The sequence below is a fragment of the Jaculus jaculus genome, chromosome 7 (assembly GCF_020740685.1).
Source record: "Jaculus jaculus isolate mJacJac1 chromosome 7, mJacJac1.mat.Y.cur, whole genome shotgun sequence".
Lineage (NCBI taxonomy): Eukaryota > Metazoa > Chordata > Mammalia > Rodentia > Dipodidae > Jaculus > Jaculus jaculus.
The window spans coordinates 56,150,547-56,172,620 of NC_059108.1; the positions used below are offsets into that span (position 1 = coordinate 56,150,547).

The 22,074-nt window shown below is 37.3% G+C and overlaps 1 protein-coding gene across 4 annotated transcripts in view; it reads right to left on the bottom strand.

Annotated features, from left to right (window-relative positions):
• Nucleotides 1–3,101: 3,101 nt before the first annotated feature.
• Nucleotides 3,102–22,074, bottom strand: part of Manea (mannosidase endo-alpha) — a 39,226-nt gene continuing 20,253 nt past the window's right edge. For all 4 annotated transcript variants that reach the window (XM_045154567.1, XM_045154565.1, XM_045154566.1 and 1 more), the window contains 2 exons: nt 6,343–6,419; nt 3,102–5,440 (listed from right to left, as the gene is read on the bottom strand). In XM_045154567.1, the coding sequence (XP_045010502.1) occupies nt 4,783–5,440; nt 6,343–6,419 (735 nt within the window). In that variant the 3' untranslated portion in view covers nt 3,102–4,782. The remainder of the gene's footprint in view (nt 5,441–6,342; nt 6,420–22,074) is intronic.

Genomic DNA, 22,074 nt, shown 5'->3' on the forward strand with positions numbered 1-22,074 from the left:
GATAAAATGAAATTATCTTTTCTAGTATAGTATTTTTTGGCTTGATACATAAAATGGAACACTAATCTGTTGTAAGTAGCTGAAGAAAATGAAATTGATAATAATTAAAATAAATACTCAGAGTTCTCTAGCACATTTTTTTGCATATGAAAAACATCTTATGAATCTTTCAATAACCATTTAACTCATAACCTACTCTGCTTCAGGCATTGGGGTACAAAGGAGGTCACCTTCACTATTTGGAGTAAGGTTTTCAGGTTAATGGGAAATTTAGCATTTCATGAAGTTTAGTGTTCATATGTTTCTTTGGATTTTCTGTGTATGTGTTCTTAAAAAATATGAAAGTGAAGCAGTACTCTACCCTCAAAGAACTTGCAGCAGAGGTAGAGATACTAACATATAAAGCTTATCTCATTACAAGCACTAAGTGCTAGACCACGGTGTTCTCTAAATGCCTGTGTGGGACTGGGGAAATATTTCTATGTAAGTTTATCTGTAGTAGAAGGATACAGGTCACTTAAATCCATCTCTTCTCAGCTATGGGGCTTTGACAAGTTCCTTGACTATGAAACAGTTATTAAGCCTCCTTCGGAATGTTAGGTGACTATCGTATGAGATAACACATGTGAAAGTTAAGGTACCATCTCAATGTATAATACTTGTACCTGATAAATGAATATCTCATTTCTTCCTTGGGCTTCTGTCTCACTGTTTTTCTCTTTGTAATAGAAGTGAGCTAAGTGGAGAATAATGGAAAAGATACTATATAATAGAAAGTCAGAGGTATTGAAGACATTTCTCCTTGGCCACTGGAAAAGAAGAGTGACCATACGTAGTTCTTTTATTGCTCGATAGACAAGTCTCTACAAAGCAGTTAAGAACAAGGTGTACCTGCATACTTAAGGATAGAAAATATTAAATTAAGCCCCCAATAACATTTAGTCTTTCCAGTGGCTTTATGCCAAAGTAGTACTAAATTTAATTTGGAGTACATTTCTCTTAAGGAAAGCTCCAAGCCATAAAGCTCTTTGGATTGTGCCCATGTCACTGTGTCTAGTCAGTTTTATAACGAAATGATATTCATACAAATAACCAAATTTTTTCCAATTGTATATGAAATATCACTTTATTACCTGATGGTGCTTGAGAACATTTGGCTCTAGTTTAAAATATCTCATCATCCTGACTTTTATTCCACCTAACACTAAAATCCTAGTCAGAAGAATCAGACACAAAGAATATAAGAAAGGCATTTAAATGAGAAAGAAGTAAACTTGTCCGAGCTTGCAAATGAAATGAAAATCCCATTCTATCAACTGATAGAACAGATGAATTTGGTAAGTTGCAGGATACATTAATACATAAAATCCAGGTGCCTTTCTATATGCCAATTATGAATTCTCTGAAAAATAAAATCAAGAAAGCCACCTGCCTTCCTACAAAACTAAGCTTTTCCCATAACACTAAACTTTTGTTTTGTTTTTGAGGCAGGGTCTCATTGCATAGCACTGGCCATCCTGCAATTCACTGTATAGACCAGGCTGGCCTCAAACTTGTGACCTTCCTCCATCTACCTCCTAAGTGATGGGATCACAGGTACTCAACACCGTGCCCAGCTTTGGCTTACTTTCAGGGCTGCTTTTGTAGGCATCCCAGAGTTCAAGAACTGCACTGTTTAGAAAGTGCATGGCGACAGAAGGGGAAGCTGCTCTGAGGCTTATTTTGCTACTTTAATCTTCATCCTTAAGCAGGAAAAGATATGGGAGCACACTTTTGGCATTAAAACTAGAAAATGAAATCCTTTGCGTGTGTTTATGTTACACAGATAACTATTTTTTTTTAAGTGTTATATCTCACTTCAGATAATATATCACGAGTGCTGAGTATTGTGCTGGGGAATGGCTTGGTGGATAACAGTGCTTGTCATTCAAGTGTGAGGACTTGGTGTTCGGATACTCAGTGCTTATGTAAATGCTGGCTGGGTATGGTAGTCTGAATGTAATGGCAGCACTTGGGAAGTGGATACAGGGCCTGCCTGGTCAAGCTAGTGAGCTAGGTTAGTTGAATCCACAAGTTCTGAGTTCAGTGAGAGCATGCCTATGTAAAAATGACAGCAAATGATTGAAGACACCCAACATCTTCCTTTGATCTCCACATGGAAGCACACATGAATAGAAACATATGAACACATATATGCACACATGTCACACACAGATGCAAAGAAAATTTTTCATCTATCACTAAGTTAAATAAAATAAGAAAAATGAACAAATTTTAATTGCTATTTCTCTTGTATACTTTTATTCCACAAAATTTATTTTAAAAACAGTCACTTTTCAAAGTACAGTCTTGAAGTAAAACAAAAAGTTAGAACACAATTCAGGTAAACAACAGTGTATTAATAAGAGCAGTCTTCCACAATATAATTTTTTAAAAGGAGCAATAAAGATTTGGTTCTATACACACCGGACAGTTAGATGGGTTATTCCATAAAAAACAATTTATAAAACACCAATTTAAGACTCATCCATTGCATATATTAAACCAGTTTTAAATTTATTGAATTTAAATAGTTTTTAAATAATAAGTCTTTGATCTTAATTAGTTGTGATTATTACAGTTCCAGTTGTTACCATCAAATAGCAATAGCCAAGTGTAATGAATGTTTGAAGAGGATTCTGAAGGCATTCCTCTTTAAGAACTAACAAAATTATTGAGTTAATTCAATCATCCCTTGGTACCTGTGAAGAATTGCTTCCACAAAGAACCCACAGATAAGAAAAAGTGGTGCAAATGTTCAGCTACCTTGTACAAGGTGGCATAGTATTTGTATATACCCTACAAATAGTCCCTCTGGCTACTTTAATTCCACAGTATTGTAACACCACATACAGTGCAAACGCTATGACAGATGCTGCACTGTACTGTATAGGTGTTAATGTAAGGAAACTCTGAACATGGTTACTATAAATGGATGTGTCCCTGAATTTTTTTTTCTTTTTTGAGGCAATCCCAACAGAATGGCTTTTATAAGTCACAGAGAGACAGAGAGAATGAATTGGTACACTAGGGCCTCCAGACACTGTAACAGAACTCCAGACATATGTGCCACTTTGTGTATGTGTCACCTTGTGCATCTGGCTAATGTGGGATCTGGGGAGTTGAACATGGATCCTTAAGCTTCAAAGGCAAGCACCTTAACCACTAAGCCATCTCTCCAGCTCTTCCCTGAATATTTTTGATTCTCATTTGGTTATTTTTTTCAAAAAGAAGAAAGTAGATTTAAGTAATTATCCACTAGCAAGTCTGTATGAAAAGATATTCCAGTCATTTTGCCTTGAGAATGACTTTTTTAAAATGAAGACAGAATTTGTTTTATCTCACATTAAAATATGATTGATTGCTCTTGTCTGGGAGAATGTTTTGGGGAATCACAAGAGCTGTGTGGTGACTCACCTATGTCCAGAATGGAAACAAGGTAGAGAGTGATGGCACCCTACCACTAAATTTCTTGACTGTTAAACTTCTGATTCTCCTAGGTCCACCTCACTAATGCTGGTATACAGGCAAACAATCCAAGCCCAGTTTCAATTCCAGAGCTTTGTGCATACTAGACAAGCTATATCCTCAGACCCAAATTCATTTTCTATTATGGTAAGTTCAAACAGACAACACAGAAATACAGAACATTCCACTGTAGCAAACATTTTTTCAAAGCAATAGTTTACTTTTTATGGTTTAAAAGATTATCATGCTTGACATGTTGATAACCTGCCTTTAAACAGCAGTGGCAAACTGAATAAAGGAGAAAATTCCACAGGTTCTATTTCTGATTGCTTCCATGAAGATGCTTTGTTATATCAATATTTGTTATATTAATTTATTCTTCTAATTTTCCCTGAAAGTGTATCAGATTACAGTTTTCATAATCTCCTGTAGCTTAATCATTCTCCAAGCAATAGAAAATTCTAAAGTTATAAGTTGGTTTAGGGAACTATTTAAGTCAGTTTCATTTTAAAAGAATTATTTAAGAATGTGTTTTTAACTAAAAGGAGACATAATTCTTTTTATGCTAATGAAAATAAGTAAGAATTAGTTTGTATGTGCTGGTATGCTTCATGATAAATTCAGTGCGGGTTCTTCCTGATGTCTTCAGGTTAGTACTCAAATGTACTAATAATTGGAATCTACTGCTGCTTCTCTTAGAAAACTACATACACAGAAATAATGCTTGCTTTTACAGACCAGAATTTTTGCTATGATTATAAGTATCAGTTCCATTGAAATGTATTTATTATTCTTCAGTTTTTAAGAGGTTTATTTTAAATAAAAAATGACTAACTCATATAATATGACAGATATTAACACAATTTTTACCTGATAGACACCAAAAACATGTGGCAATTTTGGAGAAGGATGTGATTATACACAAACATATAGTATTTTTTTTCCTTTAGGAATTACTTTAAATACAAAACTTTTGCTAAGTATATTTTCTCTATTACATGTGGTAATAACAAAAAGGACTTAGAACTTAGCAGCTAAGTATTAACATTTTCCTATCTTAGTCAAGAGTCGCTGTGAGCACTGGATTTAAAATAATAAACAGGAGTAAGTATGACAAGTAAGAATGACAAGATATCATAGAAATGATAACATCAGAGCACTATTAGTTATTAGAAGTAACAGTAGTAAGTGCATATTGACAGGCTTTTTTCCATAACTAAAAACAAAAAGCATTCCTTGAAGTGAGGTGACTTTGATAGGTTCTGAGCTGTAGCATTAAGTAACAGACACCTGTTGGTCCAATGCATATGATGTTCTTTCCTTACAGTATTTCTCAGACCACTTGCGAGTAAGTTCTAAATAAAGACTTGGTTTATGAGGCCGGTAATCCAGATACACTGTGCTACTGGTTCTTTTGGGAACAGCCTTTTCGATCTGAGTTCCTTCATGCCACTCATTGAAGGAAGTGATAGAAATCAGACTGGGGCGGGTCTGAAGTGCTGCGCTCAGACCAACTTCATAATACTTCCCGTTGATGCGGTTTCGGGTGTTCTGCATGTTCCAAGGACGTATGCTGGTGTCTATGTATCCTGGGCCAACACTTGGGATAAATATTAAGTTGTACTTCTCACAAAACAACTTTAGGCTAGCCCAGTTCTGATGTGATGAGCCATAAGTAAAGCCATTTGTGGCAAAATATGTGTAAATTCCATCAAATCCACTTCGAAGAATATCATATTTATGTTTTTCTTCTACTAGAAGTGCAATAAACAATCCATCGTAGGGAGAACCACGAACACTATGAGACCCTGAAGCAGTTAAAAGATTAGCCCATTTTTCAGGTTTTGTGATGTAGGAATCATAGACATAAAACATCGGGAGAGCATTCCCTGTCTTTGTCTTGTACTTATAGAAGGCTGGGTGACTTCCATATCTAGAATAGAAACAAGTGTCATAAATATTCATAGAATATATTGTGTATAAACTACATATTGAAAATGAAGATGACTGTGCAATTGAAGCATAGCATTCTTTTACTTCAGGGGATTTGTTATATAATAATGAAAATGAATTTGAACCTTATACATTCTGAAGTAAGATAGTGGATACCTTAGCAAACAAGAGATCAATTATCTCATGCTGAGATTCACAAATGGTAACTAATGCCATAAAAGCCTATTATTTGTTTTCCACATGAATGCATAAGATACTTTTTCTTATTAGTAACAAATGCCCATTGCGGAACACAGTAAGCTCTTTTAACACAATGTAACTGTATTAATGTATCCATTTCTTCTCAATAAAATGAAGAGAGACGTTCATATATTGCTAAAAAAATTGCTTATATTTCATAACCTAAACTATATTTTTAAAAGGCAAACCTCATGCCGGGCATGGTGTCACTCGCCTTTATCCCAGCACTTGGGAGGCAGAGGTAGGAGAATTGCTGTGAGTCGAGGCCACCTTGAGACTACCTAGTGAATTCCAGGTCAGCCTGAGCTACAGTGAGACCCTACCTCAAAAAAGAAAAAAAAAAAAAAAAAGGCAAACCTCTAACCTTGAGATTTTTAAATTATCAACTAAAATATCAGTAGGAATAGAAATCATGGCCTTTTAGGTACTCAAAACTGTAAAAATCAATAGTCTTGCAGAAGGAGAATTATAAGAAACTTGAGAAATGTTCCTCACAAAGGGACATTCATTAAAATAAGTTTAAATTAGTTGTATTTGAAATGCCATCACATAAACCATTCAAACCTCTTAAACACTCAGATGTGCCTATAACAATAATTATCACTGGCTCACACAGTAACTACAAGCACTGAAGAAGCTCACTCGTCTATGATGTATTTGACATTTTTGTACATGTTTTCAGCATCTCGATTGCTATATGGCTCTATGTGAAAAGTGACCTAAAAGAAAGTAAAAAAAAAAAAATCAATTAGAGAAAATATTACCTATGAAAGTATACTGTATGTATTTACTAAAGTATCTGATTCAGCAACCTTATGGTATTTATTAAACAAAGAAGTTTCTAGAGAAGTCATAGTAGAAAACACTTACTAAAGTTTACTACATAAATGTTAAACAAAATGTTTTATATGCATTAACTCAGTTACTCTCCATTACTGCCTTAGGTAGTTATTATCTCCATTTTCTAAATGAAGCAAGTAAACATTAGTCTTAGTAACTTTCTCAGGGTCACCCAGTTTGTTGGAGACAATAGAGAAGATCTGAATTCAGAGCTCCAGTGTTCTCCTAAGCTTACATATTTATATTCTCTATAAGGCAGAAATATACTTTATATTCAGACATGTCTTTCCCTCCCTCCCTTCCATTTCCCTTCCCCTCTACTTCCCTTCCCCTTTCCTTTCCTTGTGCTTAAAAAAAAAAGGTCCAAAATAGTCTAGTCTTTCTTCAGATATGTGAAAAAGTTTAATTTTTTTAAAAAGATATTTTATTTCCTCATTTGAGAGACACAGAAAGAAGCAGAGACAAAGAGAGATAAAGTGAGCAAGTGAGCACTCCTGGGCCTCTACCCACTGCAAACAAACTCCTGATTTATGTACCACCTTGTATATTTGGCTTATGTGGCTCCTGGATTCTTAGGCTTCACATACAAAACCCATTAACCATTAAGCCATTTCTCCAACCCCCAAAGGTTTTATTTTTTAAAATCATAATTTACTTGTAAGCAGATAGAGAGATGGAGATAAGAGAGACAGAGAGAATGGGCATGCCGGGGCCTCTAGCTGATGCAAACAAACTTCAAATGCATGTGCCACTTTGTGCATCTGGTTCTACATGGGTGCTGACTGGGGAATTGAATCTCGGTTGTTAGGCATTGTAGGCAAGGACATTAACTGCTGAGCCATGTCTCTAGCTCCCAGAAGTTAACATTTAAGTAGAATAAACATCAAATTTATTCAACTGATAAATTATTTTATATCACTAAGATGTTATTTTATAAAGGTATACATTTAATTGATACTATCATTCAAAGACTTTACAGTAAATTACTGTGAGCTGTTATAACTCACAGTGTTATAAAGAACAGTAACTCTCACAATCTTAAATCTTAATCTTATTAGCATAGCTTACATGTCTCTATCAAGAGTAGAAAGCTGTAAGTCAAACTATTTTGCAAGTACTGTGAACAGATTTTAAATTTCTACATAAAGATGACTTATACATGAATCAAATTCAACTAATTATGACTAATAAGATCCCTTTGGATGCAACTGTTAACCAGTAACATAGATAACATCCTTTAAATAACAATCATGATTTACAAAACAACATAAGGATTTTCACTTTAATTCTTGATTTTACTAAATAATACATAGTAATTGTATCTTCGTACCAATCTAATAAGCTTGCTGTTTTAACTTTTGGTTTCTGGCTCTGTAAATCACCTGTGTGACAAGTCTTCTACACTTTTTTTGTAGCACAAATTTCTTGTTTTCAATTATCCAATTACATTTAATTTTTAAATTTAATTTCATTTAATAAATTACATTTAGTCAGGCATGGTGGCCCACACCTTTAATCCCAGCACTCGGAGGCAGAGGTAGGAGGATCACTGTGAGTTCAAGGCCACCATGAGACTACATAGTGAATTCTAGGTCAGCCTGGACTGGAGCAAGACCCTACTTTTTAAATTTTATTTTGGTCAGTATTTTGCTCTTTTACTTTGAGGACTATATTACTCTAATATAAAATTTTAAATGACATAATTTTACCCATCAAATTAAATGTTTTCAGTTTTTTAGAGTAGAGAATGAGAATTTTAACTTTTTTTTATTTTCAAACACAGAGAGATGAGAGAAAGAGATGAGAATGAATGCATGTGCCAGGGCCTCCATGCACTGCAAATGAACTCCAGATGTATGTGCCACTTTGTGCATCTGGCTTTATGTGGGTACTAGGGAATGGAACTGGGGTCATGAGGCTCTGCATACAAGAGCCTTAACCCCTGAGTAATCTCTACAACTCAGAATGAGAATTATATAAGCATTTAATGCTTCCAGTTTTGGCTTTGCCAATTTCTGCTCTGCCCTGCAGCCAAAGTGCACTTCCTAATGTGAACATGTACTCTTTCTTTGTCAACATCTTCATGCTTTATTTTAAACCCTGTACATCACTTTATGTCACAAGAATTATATGTATTCCTAATTCCCAGTAGCATGATAAAACTTTCTAAGTTTCCCTTCCTACAATTTACTTGTGTCCGTTTCTGTAAGGAGGTGCAAGATCCCTTAAAACAAAAATTGTCTTTTTATTTTGTATTGCTGTGTTGAGACATGGTCAGAAGTAGCCTGAGGTGGCCTTGAACATCTAGTCTTTCATTTTCACCTCCCAAATGCTAGGATTTCAGGTGTGTATCATCATAGCCAGCACCATCTTTTGCTCTTAATATTGCACATATCTGGAATAAATATTGCACATGGCATGCACTCAGTGAGTGGGGCCATGAGTGAGCCGCTCTGCTAAACAATGAAAAGAATCTACCAAACAACTGTACTACTGATGTGGATTACAGCAAGGTAGCTTTTTCATGATAGGGAGTCAGCTAGGGACTGGCCACAGAAACATGGATGTCACCTAGAGGGACTTGAGTCTGATCCAGTATCATGAAAGATGGCTGGAAGCAACAACTCCTAATCTTTCCTCAGCAAAAGCAATAGCTTCCTGTTTCTTCCCTGATTTCAGGGGCTTAGCACTGTGGGTGGGTCCTTTTAAGTCAGTGTTCCTCCTGGGTCCATCAGTCAATCAGGTCATCCTCTTTGGATGCCTAGTTGATATAAATGGACCTGAGATATCTGTTTAAGTCCTTTCTTCCTCCACACAATAGGCATTTCCCTCCCAGACAGAGGCACCTCTGGTTCTTCTTTTGGCTCGAGTACTTTCTTGTGTTCCTTTCCCTCTTGTCTTAACTTTCCCTAAAATAAATCTCATATTTTATCCTTTTCTGAGTTTGCATTATAAATTCTTTGCTAAAGTACATAAGAACTTGACAGAAACTGGCATAGGAGTCCAAACCTTGTTCATAGCATCTCCCACATCAGTACCTCACTCAAAGATTGCCTTAATACACTGCTCTTAGGGTTTAATATAAAAGGACACAATGAGTATCCAGGATACAGCCCTGAGCCTTATAATCTCTGCAAAACTAGCCAAAAGAATGACAGCTACAAGTGCTTTAATGGAGTGCTAGTGGTTCAGGAAAGTCCTTGAACCCCAAACCCTAGGTTCATTTCTAATTTAATCAAAGACTTGAATTTTAAAAAAAAAGAAGACTGAGAAGAGTAATTATTGAAATATTGTATTTATTGAGGGACGTACAGTGCTAAGGAAAGGCACCCATGTGGCAAGAGATCCCACATGGAAGACCTGGGAAAACTGTGAAAAGACAGAAAAAAAGAGCTTTAAAGACAAGAATTTTATTTGCATTTAACTTCCTTTCTATTTCTATTTTAGAATCTTGGTGGCACAAACTCAGGACCTTACCTATGCTTGGCAACTGCTCTACCACTGGAAAGAAAGTATTGCTCAAAGGAGCTCAATGGCAAGAACTATCACTGCTGCGGCCCACAGTGCCATTCACTGAGTTCTTATTTGAAATCTGCAGATAATCAAGTTTCCAGATATTTGCTCTAGAGCTGAGAATAGGTAAGTCATTGATTTATTTTCTACAAAACAGATCCAAGGGCCCTCAGTTCAGGCTATGCAATTATTCTTGTGATATGAAATCTAATGAAACTTGTGTTGTTGTTTCAAGGCCCAGATTGACCTGGAATTCACTATGTAGTCTCAGACTGGCCTCCAACTCATAGTGATCCTTCTACCTCTGCTTCCTCAATATCCATTTTAACCACCCCTCCAATAATTAGTGAATCCTTAACCTTCGAACAGAAAATTAAAACAAATCTAATTTGTCATATTTTCATTGGAAGTGATTTATTTTCTCTTCTGCCAAGGGGTCTATCTCCTTGAAACTGAAACCAGGCCCAGTGTATGTCCCTCAAGCACTCTACCATTGAGAGACTTCCTCAGCTCTCATATCATTCCTTTCAGAACTCAAACACTAGCAGTGGATAAACCACACTGCCTCCCATTAGAACATTTAAACTTTAAGAAGTTGCAGAAACTGAACACTAAATTTTTGAATGATGTGTTACCAAAGTAATCAAGAAAAAAATGTAAATATCTATCCCAGAATTGGTAATAAAAACATAATATTCTGGAAGATGTGGGATATAATAAAGTCACTTCTAAGGAGGAATTGTGTAGGTTGAATGCCCATTTATAAAACTTGGAGAGCAGAACTCTAGGAAATGGTGGGGTAGGGACAAGTAGCATTCTATGTCCCTACAATTCTGGATGCAAACTTCAAGTCCATGACTTACAGAAGGGAAAAGTGTGGAAAGGCAATTAGGGTCAACTGCAGTAGACTATGAGAGACTAAATAAATTACACTGATAAGGGGAAATAACAGACTGTAACCTGCAAAAGTAGTGGAAAGGAAGAGAATTCTTCCTCCCTATATTTTGGATCCAAAGAAGAAGTGGAAAATTTCTAAAATCAAAGGCAGAAAAAACAAAATTTGGAGTATAGACCAACAAGTTGCATGAAGCAGATGCAGAAAAATGATCTACTGTCTTCTGTCCTATGGCATTATCCATTATGCTGGGGCAAGGTAAGACCTCCTGAGGGATATGCTGTAACAAACTCTCTGCTGGGAAAAATGAAAAATACTGCATATCCATGTCTCCAAACTCCAAAGCTGCATTATTCTACCCAGAAGCACATGGACACCAGAGAGTATGCAGGTTTCTCCCACATGTTAGAGTCTTCCCAAACACAAAGTATAACTAAAATCTTCAGAAACAGGTATCTCTTCATGTTTTATGTTCTTTGTCATGTCTAATGCTGGCCAGTCACATCATGCCATGTGTTCTATGTCTCATGTAGTCTGTCTTTATGTGTAACAAATACATGGTCATTAATTGTTCTAGTACTTATGGTCATTAAGTGTTCTGATGCTTATAGCTATTTTTGAGATGATAAATTACTAAAACCAGGTTTAATTTTTATTTCTGACTTTATATTTGTTCATGCTTACTATAGCCATAGACATGTTTATATGCCAAGGGTTTGGGTGCTGCTTCTAACAATGCCTTCTGAATGTTTATTATGACTTAAATGTTTACAGAAGTATTAATTTGGGTTTAATGACAAAACACAAAAATGTTGATATGTTTTGCCTATCTTTATCAGTGTTAAGATATGGTATACACACTTTCTATTGAGTCAAACTAATGAAAAATGTCCTGTTTATTTTTTTTAAATATATTTTTTAATTATTTATTTATTTATTTGAGAGTGACAGACACAGAGAGAAAGACAGATAGAGGGAGAGAGAATGGGCGTGCCAGGGCCTCCAGCCTCTGCAAACGAACTCCAGACGCGTGCGCCCCCTTGTGCATCTGGCTAACGTGGGACCTGGGGAACCAAGCCTCGAACTGGGGTCCTTAGGCTTCACAGGCAAGCACTTAACCGCTAAGCCATCTCTCCAGCCCCAAATGTCCTATTTCTAATGTCCTAGTCTTGATGAAGTATAAACAATGTATCTATAAAAAAATGTATGGATGCACCTGAGACTTTCAGTGAAGCAATAGATATTTCACTTCCCTCTTCTGAAACTGCAGCAAGGAAGATTACCTTATGGTAGCTAACAGATAACAAAAATTCCGTAACAATTTACAATTAAAGTTAAACAAATAGGAACTGACTCTGGGCCTAGCACTTTTAAGACAATATATAACTACCCTACCTGCCAATCCCGTAAATTTTCCAGGACTGTGAGTAGTCTAGCTGGAGGGGTGGAATTGGAACTCCAGAGACTTGTTCCTGGTTAGAATTATCGGACCTGGAGATTAGACACTGACTAGAGTTGTTGGACTTAGAGCTAGAGTTTGATGTTTGCCCTGGTTGTTTTAAATCTTGTATTGGTTGAATATGTCTTTGCTATGTCCAATGCCATCTTTTGCAGAGTGAATGCTTATTTTGTGCCATTGTGGGGTTTTTTTGGGGGGGATTTTTTGGTATTATGACTCAGTTAAAAGAACGTGGATTATGGGAATGGTTGAATATCATTAGGATTGATAAAAACTACGAGGACTCTTAAAGTTGGACTGAATGCATTGTATTTTATATCATGTATGGATATCTGTTTATAGGGGCCATGGCGTAATGTGATTGGTTTATTCAGGTATTCCCCATAAACTTAGGTGTTCTGAATGCTAGGTTCCCAGCTGATGGAGATTTGGGAATTAATGCCTCCTGGGGGCAGTGTATTGTTGGGGACGGGCTTATGGGTATTATAGCCAGTATCCTCTTCCCAGTGTTTGGCACACTCTCCTATTCCTGTGTCGGACATAGTCAGGGCCCAAGGTTAAAGCAAACATAAGCTGTCTGATACAAAGGCCCCAAGCTATGGAGGGGTTGCAGCAGCCTGAACTGCCACTGATCATATCTTGGAGACCAGACCAGCAGGGGTGCTCCCCCCTCCATTCTCAGGGGTTACAGTGAGCCAGAATCCTTTTCCCACTCTTGGGGGTTGCAGTGAGCCTGGACCTCTGGGCAAAATCTCAGACCCCAAGATCAGCAGGAAGTAAAGCCACTCCCTCTCCAAGCATGGGATACCTGGACAGTGAGATAAGACTTAGGCTTTGCCCATAACCCTGTGACCTTTGGCCACTTGCCTAGGAAACTCCTTATGGCATCAGCCAGCACCTTTGCATACCTTCCCTTTGCCATTGCCTATGCACTGGAATGAATGTCCCATATTAGGCATAGGCTAGCAACATTTACACCTACCAATCCCCTTAGAGTCCTCTTCCTGCCTTTAACTGCTTATAAAACCATTTCCCTGATAATAAACTGACTCCTGGGAGTGATTCTTTCTCTCATCTTGGGTGTACAACCTTGATCTCCCCAGTTGCCTGGGACACCTTCAGGGGAACCACGGCCAGCCCTGGAGGACACAAGAACCCACATTCCTGTTGTCCAGCTGATGTTGGCCCGGGGGTGATGTGCTCATGCTATCATTTTCCCTGCCATCATGGAGCTTCTCCCTCGAGCCTGTAAGCCAAAATAAACCCCTTTTCCCACAAGTTGCTCTTGGTCAGGTGATTTCTGCCAGCAATGTGAGCCTGACTGCAACACTATCTTTCCTCTTTCTTCCAGTTTATCTCTTTCTATTTGCTTTTGTTTATAAGTTTTATCTATATTTGCCCCATTTATAAATACTTACATAAACCGAAGCCAAGACCCACATATCCAAGAGAACATGTGATTTTTGTCTTCCTGAGTTTAGTCATTTTACTTAATATGATTCTTTCTAAACTCACGCATTTTCCTGGAAAATTCCTAATTTCATTTCTCATGTACTGGCTGCATAAAATTCATTAGTATACATGTATCACATTTTCATTACACATTCATCTATCACTGGGCACCTAGGCTATTTCCAATTCTTAGCTATTGGAAATAGAGCCATAATAATCATAGATGTGCAAATATCTATGTAGTACTATGTGGAATCCTCAGGGTATATACCCCCAGGAAGCATATGACTGAGTCACATGGGAGGTCTATTTCTAACTTTATGAGAAACCTCCAAAGTGATTTCCATAATAGCTATATATATATATATATATAGTTTACACTCTCACCAAGAGTGGCTGAGGGTTCCTCTTTCCCTTGTCAGAAACAGTTTTCTATTTCCTCAATTCTAGTCATTTTTGCTGAGGTACGACAGTATCTCAAAGTTGTTTTAGTTTGCATTTCCCTGAAGGCTATGGAAGTTGATTTATTTTTTCCTTAGGTACTCCTTGCCCATCTAGGGTTTTTATGTTGTGAACAGTCTGTTCATTTCATTAGCCCATTTGGTAATTGACAGACTATTTTATGTTTAATTTTGCAGTTCTTTATAAACTCTGGATATTAGCCTCTGAATGAAGTATAGGTAGCAAAGAATTTCTCCCCATTCTATGGATGGCTATTGGTTTTGGTGATGGTTCCTTTTGCTGTGCAGAAACTTTTTAATTTCATGTAGTCCTATTTGTTGACTCTATTTCCTGTGCTACTGGAGTCCTGCTCTAAACTTCTTACCTGTATCTGTATCTTGGAGAGTGTTACCGATTTTATTTCTAGAACTTTCTGTGTTTCAAGTTTTAACTTTAAATTTACTTTTTAGAAGGGGGCTCACTATTTTACTCAATCTTTTCTTGAATTTGCAATTTTCCTACCTCAGTCTTCAATGTAGCTAGAAAGAGACATGTGCTGCCATGTTCAGTTTTAAATTTTAACTTCATTTTTACTGACCCTTTCTTCTACTTCTCTGCTAATGTCTTATGGGTATTAAGAATGAAATCCCTGTCCTATTGACTTCAATTTACTTATTAAGATTTGCAAGCAGAAAGAGAGAGGGAGAAAGCAGGAAGAAGGAAAAGGAGAGAAAAATGTACACACTAGAGCAAACAAACTCCAGATGCATGCACCATGTTGGGCATTTGGCTTTACATGGGTTCTGGGGAATTGAACACAGGCTGCATGCTTTGTAAGCAAGTGCCTTTAAATGTTGTTCCACCTACCCAGCTCCAGTGCTATTCATTTCTAACTCATCTTCAATTTTAATTTTTTTCACAGTACTATATTTTAATTATAATATTATATCTCAACATTTAAACATCTCTACACATTTTAAATGTTTCTTACTTTGTTGTCATAACCATGCTCAGGAAATGGAGACTCTATTTTGTTCACTTATAAAGACTAATATTTCTATCTAAAAATTATTTTTAAAATGTTAAAAGATTTTAAGATGAAACTTACTTTCTTATTAGTCAGTATTAAATTTTCCTTTAATCAATATACTTATTTGTTTCCATAATTCATTTCTGAGAGAAACCAAGTCTTATAATTGTAAGGTTCAGGAGTGACCAAGGACCACAGAGACTACTCTGAGGCAAAGATGGAAGTTTTTATTCGGGAGGTGGGGGGGAGGGGACAGGCTGCTAGGACTGACTCAGGAATACAGCAGTCAGCTTGCAGGAGTGGGCTTTATAGGCTTTTCAATTGGGGGAAGGTGAGAAAGTGAAGGAATTTCTTTGTTGGGGCAGTAAATCTCTGTTCTTTACATTAGGCATAGGGTGAGACCAAAAATGAACCAGTGAGATATAAGGGGGCAGTAAATCTAGACCTGGAGCCTTGTTAGGCAGGGGAGGGATAATGGCTGGGCAATTTCTTGAGGAATGTGAATGACTCCTCTGTTGCCTTCCTGCTGTCCTGGGTGACTCCATTTTGTCCTGGCCTAACATTCCAGCCTTTTGTTAATAAGATAATGATAAGGTTCATGCTGACCATAAGAAGGATGAGTTGTTATAGGAGAGGCAGTCAATGCTGTCTCTTCAGAGTAAGTGATGAGGAGGCCATGGTGGCTAGTGGTAGCAGAGTGGTGAGATATCATCCCTGTATTCAGCTGGCTTTTGGGCAGTCTTTGGCAGACACCTGTTATAGAGAAGGTGAGGGAGATGGGCTATGCACACCCATGAGAAGACAGACAGGGAGAATAAAGGAGCTTGTTACTTTTGTCAAAACACCAGGTGTAAAGGGAGAATGAGTATGCAGAGGTGAGAGACAGAGGGCTTAGAGCAAAAGAGAGAAGGCAGAGGAGCATTTTGGAGTCACAGGAAGAGTAAGGACACAAAAGAGTTTAAGTTTGAGAATGTCAGTTGGGGTGGCACTGTAATTATCCCTGTATGAGATAGGATAAGAACTAAGAGAGGAGGGGGTCCTGTCCGAGGAATAGCTCTAATCCTGTCTAAGACAAGTGGGAGGAGCTGGGGACAGGGTAGGTGAAGTTAATCAGGGACAGGCAGAGGCAGAAGGCATGAGTTAATGTTAGAGTTTAGTATTACAAATCAGCATCAGATAGGGGAGCCTATTAGTCTGACTAATTATTTAAATTGTAGTTATATTTTTTCTCATTGGGTAATTAAGACCATGTAGGCTGTAAGAATTGGCTGTATACTTTGGCGGTCAATAATGGTTCTGTAGGAGGAGTTCTATGACTCTCAGCATTGTCATCTGCTAGGATAAGCCAAGGCCACACTGCCCAAATGGCCCTCCATCTTTTGGGAAGCCTGGAGAACTGATTTTCCTCCAATGTGACTCTCCTGTTGTAGACTTGAAATTCATTTCTGGGTCTCCACATCCTCTCTGATCAAGAAGATAGGTAACTTACCCGAGGCTAGAAGTTCAAGTGTCCCTTCATCTCCTGTGGCCTTTTGACCCAAGAACAGGAACCAAAATATTGGTTATTCTTTAACTCTAATGTTGCCAATTGATTTTGGCTTCTACATATGGCTATTACTCAGAGATACTACATATATGATTAGCAGAACAAACTAGTTAAAAAGGATACAGAACATAACTGGTTAGCAAAACAGCTCTGGTAGGAGAATGACACAATAGTTTAAAATCATTCTGATTAATAAGTTTAGTTGTCAGGTGACAGTGTAAGCTATATTTGAGAAATAGAAAGCATACACATTCTATCTTTTAAGTATCTGTCAGTTATAATAGGTAGAACATTTTAGTAGCCCTGCAAACATTTTATCAATAACTTTAAGGCAAGTGATTTAATTTAGAAATTGTATGTTAGGAAAAGACGACAGTATAAAAACTTAGCATCTGTGATTGAAAACAACCTTGGTTAGTCTGTATGTTAATGCAAGTACCAATTGCCCTCCCCCCCAAACTGGAAGTAGAACAGCAATTTAAGATTATTTTTCTAAGGCAATAAACATGCATCAATATCTCTATAAGTAATGAATTTAAGATATCAGAAATAAGACAATTAAATGAAACTTTGGCTGAGACTGATAATCCATAGCTCAAGAATAAAATAAAACTTGGAGCCAGCACCACGCCTTTAATCCCAGCACTTGGGAGGCAGAGGTAGGAGGATTGCCATGAGTTTGAAGCCACCCTGAGACTCCATAGTGAATTCCAGGTCAGCCTGGGCTAGAGTGAGACCCTACCTTGAAAAACCAGAAAAACCAAAAACAAGCAAACAACAAAAAAAAAAATTTAAAAAACTTGGCCATTGTTCAGTTAAATAAGCCTGATTCTAGCATGCATTAGAGACACTATGACAGACACAATTTTTTTATCATTGAACAATTTTAAGGCTTAACTAAAGAAATATTACTATAAGTCACTTTTTATAAGACTTAGATTATAACCTTAGTGATAACTGTAAGGAAAGTGTAAGAGAAAAGCAATACAGAACATCGGACTTGATATCTACAGACAAGACTATTTTATTGAGAGAAAACAGCAAGGGACTTCACCTTTCCTGCAGGATGAAGACTGAAGCACTGAGCCAGGCTAGGGTGCAAGTTTATAAGGAGAATTCTAAGGAAAAGCCAGGCTGTATCAGGCTGTTTCTTTGTTCAGAATAACTTTCTTCAGTCAGAAATGTCTAAGAAAGGATACTCAGATGGTCCCTGGTCCTTCAAAGCCATCTAGTCTGATAGGGAGTACATCAATCAGGAAAGGTGTAAAACTTAATGGGGCTAAATGCCTCATTTATTTTATTTTATTTTATTTTTTTTATTGCTTTGAGCCTTTGGGGATAGCTATTAATAACTCTTTACTTCCCTTTTGATTTTCAGGGAAGGCCATTGACCCTTTAATAAACATCTAGCAAAACCAGCATGAACAAGACAAGAACCATCTTAAAATTGCAGAGTTTTAGCCAGGCATGATGATCATGTATGCTTAATGATAGCTAAATATCACAGACTTTGTATAAATCAAATTACAATAATCTAATATTCTGACATGTAGAAAAGTCTGATATTAATAAAAATAGAGTTTATATATTTAAGGCACAGGAGTAAACTATGATCAAGGAATCTGCTGACAGAATTTAAAATAAACAAGAAATCTATATTATGTAGTAATATTTTTGGCTTAATTATAAAGACATGAAAAATTTATAACTTTTAAGCTTATTAGAACTAGAATACCTTTATATACACACATTTTTGAGAAAACGTAGCGCCCTTAAATGCTAAATAAGATGTTCATTCAATCTATAAGTCAGTTTTTAAAAATACATTAGTTATATTTAACATACCCAAAGATTAGAGGAACAGGACTAAACTGTCATGATATAATAAAAAAGGAGACAAGTCACATGAAAAAGAGAAGGAAGGAGCATGTCAGGGCCACTTGCCACTGTAAACAATTTTTAAAACAATTTTCAAATGTATGTTCCACTATGTGCATTTGGCTTTGCAAATAAGCACCTTTTATTGTTGAATCAAAAAGAAGTATTTTTAACCTCTTCAAAATCAATTTTATAGAATTATACTGAATTCCAAACATGCACAAAATTTTATGACATAATCTCTAACCGAATCTTAATCAACTTTATATTAAGACTGATTGTTGGAGAAATTGAGGAATTACATCTTAAAATCACAACATAACTTTGTTTAGATTTTTTTTTTTTTTTTTACTGTTCACCATGAAGTAAAAGTAAATAGTTTTTGAGTGTGTGACAGATAAATACTGTTTAATGTTTCAAATGTGGTCTATTTATGTTAAAATATAGGGGAAAAAAAAGAGTAAATAGTTCCTCTGTGAGATTTTTTTTTTTTGAAGCAGGGTTTTAGATATAATAACCTTAGGAGAGAATTAAATATTAATGTGTCAATTTTAATCTTAAGATTTAGTTAAAAGGTCAACAAATAGAGGAACCTAGTTAACTCGGTTGAGTACTCTAAATTTAGACTTTTATAATTATTATTATGACCAGATTAACATCAATAAATTAAAGTTAAGTTTACAACCTGAATACCATTAGCATCCTGCTACCAGCCAGGGACATACTTTGTTAGTCTGATGCAAGCCCTAGGCTAAGTCATTTCATATCTCAAGAAGTCTGTAATCTGATTAAGTACTCTGTCTTTCATTTACTTATTTAAGCTTACTCATAGCTTCATGTACACACTTTATTTATATCTTCATCTACATAATTTTACCTTTCAATCCATGTGACCATTCTGTAACAATCTTTTTCATCAAACATTTATCATTCTCCATTTAAAATTTTCTCTCCAGTTTATCTTCTTTATTCACATTCATCTCATAATTATTGACAAAAACTTTTATTGTCCTTACCATAAGACTTTGAATAAGACCATTTTACTCCTCAAAAAGCCTGCTGAAATAACTTTTTTAAAGAAATATTTTTTTAAGATCAGATTTGACTTATGCTATTCAACCAGAATAAACACAGATTTTGGAACTTTGTTTTTATAACTTTTCTGAAACATATTTTTTAAAAATGAAAGCAGATTTAAACAATACCAGAAATTTTAGGAAAAAAATTTGTTTTTTACAAATTTAGTATGGAGTACTTTTAAATTTAAACATAAATCTTGAGGCTATTGTCTGTTAGAAGTTCCATATAAGCATAGAAAGATAAAGAAAATGTAAAACAGTTACAAATTTCTTATAAGAAGTCTCCATAGTGAATTGGCATTCATTCATCATCATGCTGGGGTATCCTGAGATTCCCTGTGCTTGCAGTTCCCTGGCTCTGCAAGGCAGGGGAGCTAAGAAAGAGCCCCGCCCCCCACTAAATTTCAGAAAGACTTTTGATCTTCCCTCAGGACTGTCATTTTACAGCTCTTTGAGAATAGAAGAACCTTGCTTTTTTTGTTTGTTTGTTTATGATCTTAATTACTTTTTGTGTTCTTTCTGGGGGCCACTCAACAGTAAAAGTTGACTATGCTATCTAGTACAGTGGGTTTGATGGAAAGCATCCCCACAATGAAATGGCACTGCTCAGAATAGAAATCATTCTGCTGCCTTAAGGCTGTGAGCTGTGTACATATTCACATATACACATTCATTTCAAGTGTCTTTCAACTTTTAAATTATTTTATTTTTTGAGAGCGACAGACACAGAAAGACAGATAGAGGGAGAGAGAGAGAATGGGCACGCCAGGGCTTCCAGCCTCTGCAAACGAACTCCAGACGCGTGCGCCCCCTTGTGCATCTGGCTAACGTGGGACCTGGGGAACCGAGCCTCGAACCAGGGTCCTTAGGCTTCACAGGCAAGCGCTTAACCGCTAAGCCATCTCTCCAGCCCTCAAGTGTACTTTTAATATAGACTTATAGACAACCATTTCCCCTTCACACATTCATTCATTCAGAAGCTATGCATTCCCATTTTAATTTCTATTCTATTTACAACTCTGGAGACTAAAAGCAAACCTTGCTACCAGGCAGGGTGTCAGAAGACTGAGGGAGCTGGAAGAGTCTAAGGAGCTGTTGGGAAGAGGTCCTTTATGGTGTCCAGGTCAAAAGCAGAGGCTGAGGACTACTATGAGGGACGGGCTGAGTGACAGCACATTTCTGAGACCTTGGCTAGGACCTGGTGAGAATGGCAGGTGGAGCAGACACAAGGCCTTGCATACAGAGTGAAAAATAGGGTACTGCAGACCATTTGCCTGTACATTGGCAGAAGTTTGGGATTTTGGGGTTTTTTTTGTTGTTTGTTTGAGAGTGACAGACAGAGAGAAAGTGGCAGATAGAAAGAGACAGAGATTGGGTGCACCAGAGCCTCCAGCCACTGCAAACGAACTTCAGATGCGTGCGCCCCCATGTGCATCTGGCTAATGTGGGTCCTGGGGAATCGAGCCTCGAACCGGGTCCTTAGGCTTCACAGGCAAGCACTTAACCACTAAGCCATCTCTCCAGCCCAGAAGTTTGTTTTAAATCAGTGAGAATTTGGAAACCAAAAGTATCATTTTCAGGCCATTTGGACCCATTGTCCAGCTTATGGATGTGGCCAGGCACAGCTGCAAAGAAAGATAAGATGTTGTCCAAGAGTCATAGAGGCTTGAAGTTCTCAAGGAGACAGGGAATGAGCAAAACAAGTATGAGAGAAAAGTAAACCAGAGCTTAAGTTGGGTTTACAAGAATACCACTATGACCCCCCGGGCTACTCAGGGTGAATGGGGCCTGCACCTCCCACATGGGCAGAGGCCATATAGGCTGCAACTGTTGGCTGTTTAGCCTGTGAGTGGGCAAGAATGGCAACTGTGTTCCCAATAGCAAAAGCTGCTGGCAGTGGAAGATGAAAGCTCGGGGGGGGAGGGAGGGGGTGTCCCAAGATGGTACAACCAAACCTAAAGGTGCCCCTTAGGATACAGTAGACCAGAGAGAGAGAGAGAGAGAGAGAGAGAGAGAGAGAGAGAGAGAGAGAGAGAGAGAGAGAGAGAGAGAGAGAGGTGAGGTGTCCAGAGTGCATCTTTCTGGAGAGCTGGGGTTGAGGCCCAGTGGCCGAGGAGTGTAGCCTGGCATGTCAGCACAGCTTCCATGAGGAAGGGTGAAACCTGAGACAGGCCAAACCAAGAGAAAGAGGGACACCTACAGAGAAGGAAGGAGGAGAAGGGAGAAACAGTGAGGATGAAT